General features: G+C 43.4%; 1 protein-coding gene across 1 annotated transcript in view; it reads left to right on the forward strand.

Annotated features, from left to right (window-relative positions):
- LOC111871617 (G-protein coupled receptor GRL101) overlaps positions 1-7,037 on the forward strand; it is a 203,147-nt gene that overhangs the window by 135,202 nt on the left and 60,908 nt on the right. Inside the window, exon 8 of the mRNA XM_023864843.2 lies at positions 538-636. Coding sequence (XP_023720611.1) covers positions 538-636 — 99 coding nt within the window. The remainder of the gene's footprint in view (positions 1-537; positions 637-7,037) is intronic.

A 7,037-nucleotide genomic window follows, 5' to 3' on the forward strand; every position in this document is an offset into this window, starting at 1 on the left:
TCTTCCTGGAGAGTAAAGGGCGGCCGCCGTATAAGGTTGACAACCTCACCGCCATCTGTTAGCCGATTGTCTAGAGAAAATGTGGATCCTCGACGTCTCACAACTCTATGGGCCTTTGCGGCCTGTTACAGGGATAGATTTGTTTTACCCTTTTATATGTATATGTATAAAATAAATGAAATATACCATGGAAATATAAGCGCAAAAAGTCTCCTTTTATCATGGTGATCACACTATGGCGTGTACTGTATTCTGCAGCTTGATCATTGAGATCGTGTGTTCGAATCCCTCCCCTTACATTGAAATACGTCTGCGTTTATTTGTGTTTTTGGTGTCATGTACACTCCTTGCTATGGCGTGATTCTCCGCCTAAGGAGCTTCAAGAAATATCTGTGAGATTCCTTGTTGAGCAACTCATTTCTCTTTTTAATAGGCGAGAGTGCCTAATTCGTAAAATCTGAAGTTTTTTAGGTTCATATGGGAAGGTTTACTTATCCACAGGATGCATATGTGAAGGTGTGTTCGTGTGTTCTGCAGAGATGTTCGTGGTGTGCGGTGACGGTTCGCGGGTGCATCGCTACTACTGGTGTGACGGTTGGCCTGACTGCCCTGACAACCACGCCGACGAACTCAACTGTAAGTGACATTTGTCTCATAGCGAGTGGTGAGCTGCATGCAGATTTCGAGTTTTGGGCATGATGAAAAGATCCAGCAGTGGGCTTTATGTAGCAGGAAATAAGTAACAACAGACTATGTTTAAAAATTTGCACAAATAATTAGATATTCCGCTAAATATGTACTCGTAAATTATAGTATCTCTATAAAATGAAAGCCAGAATTTTGAATATAGTACATCATCATCAGCAGCAGCCAAAAAGCTCTCTTTGAGCCATAACCTTCCCCAGAATATTCTGCCAGATTTTGTCCGGTTTTCACTTCTTTGGATTTCGCATCAATAATTTTTAAACAGCAAGGTCGTCGGCCCTGCCTCCAACCTCCAGCGTGGAGGACCAGGTCCTTGTATTTATGTTCTGCACTGATGGGCTGGCCCAGTTGCACCCCTAGGCACCGGGTTTCATTTTCGTCGCCTTCTACAACTTGCAGGGCTACAGGAAATGTATTCTAACCCACCTCAACAATGGGACTTAAACATAATTGCTTATTTATAAATATTTAATTTTATACTGTCACGTGTATCCGGGGTAACGTGACTAATAATTGTGGATTCTAGATTTGATGACTGGATATATTTGACGTCTGTATCAGAATTAAAGTAGATTATAACAGTTTACGCGTTTAACTCCTTCTGGATAACGAATCCCTCTCTTCATAGCTCTACTAAGTTCTCGAAAGCACGCTCATTCACTGCCGACTCACTTCTTCTCATTTCGCTACTGCTACCGCTGCTACTACATATTTGTTTGGCGTACCGAATAGGGGACACCGAGTGGAACGGTTCAGCTATCTGCTGTCGCGAAAACTACACCTTCGTTGTGCAGGAAACTTCGGTCCACGTTGCTGTGAGAACAATGCTTATCGAGCCGTTGCTTAACAACCGACTGTTCCAGCTGATCGTCCCAGATACGAGTCTCAAAAAGACATTACCTGTTCAATGGATTCACATGTCACAATATGTAGGCTGGCCAATCTTATTTCCAAACTAGAACAAAAATAACTGTGATTTACACACGAGAATTTTGTTTTGTGTTGAATTATATATTGTGCAGTTGGCTAAACACGGTGGAAAGCGTACAATCTCGATTTTAATTTTCTACGAAAATGTAAGCAAAGACCTACTTTTTGACAGAGGAAGAATACACATATCAGGCGCTGATATTTGTTGGTACTCGTCAAGTATTTTCTCTTATTGCTAGTGGTGTGGGACTAAGTCCCTTGCACTGCGGCCACTTCTGGCCTATTGTACCAGCCCCAGATGATACGTGAGGGTGATTGTGGAGCAATTGGTGGAATGAAGATTGGCAGGGGAAACCGAAGTACTCGGATAAAAACCTGCCCCAGCGCCACTTTATCCACCACAAAACCCACTTGACCGGACCCGGGGTCGAACCCGGCCCGCCGCGGTGGGAAGCCAGCGACTAACAGCTTGAGATATGGCGCGGCCTTACTCGTCAAGTAAGTATGTGACGTGCATTCAGAAGCGTCGAAGTGATAGGTAATTTCTATCTGAACATAAAAAATATAAAGAGAAATGTGTTTGCACTTTCTATAAAATTATATTTTGCCAGAGCTTCGAGAACGTTCTAACATCATCTGAGGGCAAGATCGCGTACTCACTCGTATCGCTTCGGGCATTAAATCCGATATTTCTAAAAGCATGGATAAACAGAGAATGACCGATTCACGTGCTCTCAGTCCATTACTCTTCTCCCCTTTTCGTATATTTTAATCAAAACGCCGGCAAATTAATAATTATCCCCTCGCGAGATGCTCTGATATCAGCTGTTTAAAGTGCCTTTGAGTAAATCATAAGGTATGAAAAAAATGTTATGTACTAGAGTCTTCTTATAACGTTAATAATCACCAGGCTAATTAATAATTCCGCACTTTATATAGAACCGAACTTCCCACTACCATTCTCACGAAAGTCTGCCATTGGTTCCGAATTTGCTCCAAAATAAATCCAGTCCACAACTTTCCACAATGCGAGTCATTTTAGTATTAGTTCTTACGTGTAGGTCTCCAACTGATCCCATTCCTTCAGGGTTTCCTACTAAATCTCTGTTCTCATCCCTCTTATTCATGCTATACGTATAGCCCATTACTTCTTTAATTAATCGGACCGAAATGGACATTCCGAGTTCCAGTTCTCTTGTCCACTATCCGTTGCTTAGACCATTCCAAAGAATTAGTCCAAGTGTGAGTTATGGTAACTCTGTACGTCGGTAGCCACTTAGCTGTGAGTTATCCAATTGGATCAGATGGGCAGCTTCCCTAAACCATCCGCGACAGAGTTAAGTAGCAGGCGGAGGGGCCGGACTCACGCAGCACTCTGTTCTGAGTGGAAGAGACCAAATGTTTTTGGAGCCCAGCTTCTGACCGCCTGACGAGTCGATCTCTCGAGTTACGTTACTGATTTGATCGATCGAAATTATCTCTTTTATTTTATAATATTCTGTGTTTAGCGGGCTTAGTGAAGGAGTGCAGAGTTCCAGACAGTTCTTCACACTAACGGACACGAGGAAACATTGCAGATGGAGGAACGATGCTAGTCCATTAGCAGACATGTGCTACAAGAGACAGGACGTAAATCAGAACGTGCAGTGGAATCCTAACTTAATTGCAAGCCGTGCCATAGCTCAGGCGGTTAATAGCCGGCTTCACACCGCTGCGGTCCGGGTTCGAGCCCCGGTCAGGTAGTGTGGAGTTTGTGGTGGACAACTTTACACTAGAGCAGGTTTCCTCCGAGTACTCCGGTTTGCCCTGACAATTCACATTCCACCAACTTCTCCACATTCATCATCTCTCATCTTGGGCTCGTACAATAGGCCAAACAGTGGCCGACGTACCAAGTGGAGTCAGTTTCACCCAACCCCAACAAAATGAAAAGAAAATGGCCTAATTGCATTGCTTGTATATTGTAATATGAAGCTCAGTATGGAAGCTGAATTGTTTCACGATCCTGCTAGAACCCCGTTGTCACATAGCAGAAATGAGGATTGACGCATCTTCCCCTGGACCTACTCCACGAATGAAACGATTTGGGGACAAGGGAGTAACTGACAGGCCTATTTAATATACGTAATAGTCTACCTTGCGGGGTATGGTAAAGATGAAGCTATCCCTGTAACCGGCCGTGGAGGCCCATAGGAGTTTGAGACGTCGACGCTCCCAGATTCTCTAGACTACCGGCTCGCAGATGGTGGTGAGGTTGTCAGCCTTACGCACCGGCCGCCCTTCATCCCCAGGAAGATTCCTGGTACTTTTATATCTGTTACAGGCTGAGTCGAGGAAAACCAAGAAAGCGAGGTTAGGGCAACATAACAGCTAATAGAAAGGATTTGAGGTTCCCTCAGTCGTGATTATGAGGAGTTTTATCTTCTGTGATACAAAGCCCGGTGAAAGTCAGCTGATTTTTCGAAGGAACATATTTCAGAAGTGTTTGCTGATTTCTTGTTTACTTACTCTTGAACCCCCCAAAAAGGAGGAGAAGATATTTTCGTCCGAAATGTCCTTTGACTTTAGCCCGACTAAAATGCATTGTACATCAGAAGAAAGAGTCCTTAATAACCTGAAGGATATCATTATTCCTGATTTACTGTGTCGTGGCCTGGAATTGTGAGCCTCAGATACAAGCCCTGCATAGCAGTAACGTTCCATCACATGCTGTTTATGTGTGATGCTAAGGAGTTCCAATCTCCAGGCTGAAATATCTTTCCTTGTCTGCCGTCCGTGACTACCCATTCAACACACTCAACGCTCAACTCCATATCTGAAGGCCGTTTCCTCGAATTGAAATCTGAGGACCCAGGCCCTAGAGATAAGATTGAAATTGTGAAAAATATTCTAAAGGTTACGTTTCTGTATATATCTGGGTGTGAATGCAACAATGTGATATTTCGCTGTGCATGCCAAGAGCTTCACAGGCTGCCTACCCACACACCTCCACTACATCCACCCTTTCAACATTAATCACAGACTTCGTTCTTGCTTCGTAACCGGTTCGGGCCCAGATCTCTACCCGAAGTCAGACTACCTCCACGCAGCCACTGGCATAATTCTTTAAAATGGTCCACCACATGCTACGAGCTGGAAGGCCGTGGTTCGATTCTCGACAGTGGAAAGAGATTGTTCTCTACTCTGCAGAGCCCATACAAGTCCTTGGGCTCAATCAGCGACCTATCCAGTGGGTACGTGGGGTAAGGTGGCCGGACCCTAAAGCTGACCATACACCTCCGTCTAGTGCCGAGTCCAAGAATGGTGGAGCTATACCTCGACTATCCCTTACGTCTTTACGGTATGATGCTTAATACGTAAATTAAGCACAAGTACAAGTTTATCTGTACTTTCCATCATTCCTTCAACGCCGTTCGCAATTACAAAAATAAATACACGAAGAAAGAGATAAAGAATCAAGGAGATAGCTAATGATGATTAAGGTGGAACTGAGTAAGTATGAAATGGAGCGAAATTGATGTTGGTGACATAGGGAGAGGAGAGAGAGGGAAAGAGAGAAACTTCCACGTCACCCTTTGGCTAAGAAACAGGTTATGTGTTCCAAATGTGGTCATTGATATAAACAGGAAATGCAGACCATTTTCCCGAGGTAAAACGCGGTCAATATTTGCCTTCAGCAGCTGAAAGTTTATGGCTCTGGCGAATGCAAGTTCGGTGTAGCAAGTTTTAACACAGTTCACAGTATTAACAGCGCTGTGCTTAATACTGTACCGCTCGTATCAGACAAGTTAGGCCTTGCTGCATGTTCAATAGAGACGTGGCTTCCAACAGGTTGTGCTCTAAGTAATTAATTCAAAGTTATTACAGCTCCAGATGGATTAATTTTGATACAACATGAACGTTTAGTCATTCATTGCTGCTACGAGTTTAGTTCATATGTTAGTGAAATTGCAAAACAACTCTCACGAAACACGGTTCAGCTCACTGTCGTACTTCGCTTTGCAGTAGATGTTAACCGCTAAAGAACGTGTCCCGGATACGTAAAGCGACTTCTTCAGAGATTGCTGACCTTCCTGTAGATTAGTTTTCTCAAACGTTGACGCTTATTTCAAATTTATTAGGCTTACATCACTACTTGATAAATTTATCATCAGGCTGATTAGCCTCACATATGTACCTGAATTCGCGCTACATTTGGATAACATGCTTCAATTTAGCAAATTTTTCGAACTATATTAATTGTTTCCTGATGAATTCTCTCCGTACTTCTTGTGCGCTTAAATATAGCCCTACGTCATAAGGCGGAGTAGATACGCGAGCTTACAAACACCAACATTCTAATAGAGAAATTCTGGATTCCTTCAAGGCCGCTCACAGTAGTCGCCCGGTCTAAGGCATGAAATTTCCCGTTCGAACATTGGAGTCTTGGGTTCGAATCCCACTCGAGGCATGGATATCTGTATGTGTTTATTCTGTGTATTGCCTTGCGATAGGCTGATCCCCCGTCCAGGAAGTCCTAACCACTGTACGCATACAGATGCGAATGTATATATAGATTAAGGAACTGAAAAAGCGGCCGAGGTCCACAAGTCTGTAGAGCCATAGATAGACAGACAGACAGATAGATAGATAGATAGGCAGACAGACAGATAGACAGACAGACAGACAGAGAGCTAGATAGATAGATAGATAGATAGATAGATAGATAGGCAGATAGACAGATAGATAGAGAGTTCTTTCGATCAGTCTAGTTCTCTTAAATCAAGGTACACATTTCCAAACCTATATAAGGCAACACCTGACATTATGGTTCGCATCTTTTAATATTCAGGTTTTTAAACACAGACTTGAAAAGTACTGAATGTAGGTCTTCCTATTGGTCTCCATTTCTTCTGGCTTTCTCACTAAAATGCTGCACGCATTTTTATTCTCTCCCATGGGTGCTACATGCCTCGCCCATCCGATTCTCTTTCACTTGATCATTATAATTATATTTGGCGAGGAGTACAAGTTATGAAGCTCCTCATTATGTAATTTCTTCCAGTCTCATTTCATTTCATCCCTCTTTAGTCCAATTATTCTTTTCAGCACACTGTTCTCAAACATCCTTAGGTCAGATCTACTAAATACAGAGTGTTCAGCCGTGGAGGAAAAATGACAACAGCGTAGAGCGGTTGAAGCGTTTCTCCGCGACTACTGTGCCCGTCCCCGCTAGCGAGAGTGCAGTTGTGTCGCTGATTCCCTCACATCAGTTTCTGTACATGCACACATTTACGAATATAAGAATGCTGTATTATTATTATTATTGGAAGGGGTGGGTTTCCCCATGCACCGCGACGTCTATTGTACGTCCCCCTTTGATATTCTACCAGTCGCCATACCCTGCCGGTACTGGTGCTCGC

The sequence above is a fragment of the Cryptotermes secundus genome, unplaced genomic scaffold (assembly GCF_002891405.2).
Source record: "Cryptotermes secundus unplaced genomic scaffold, Csec_1.0 scaffold327, whole genome shotgun sequence".
Taxonomy (NCBI): Eukaryota; Metazoa; Arthropoda; class Insecta; order Blattodea; family Kalotermitidae; genus Cryptotermes; species Cryptotermes secundus.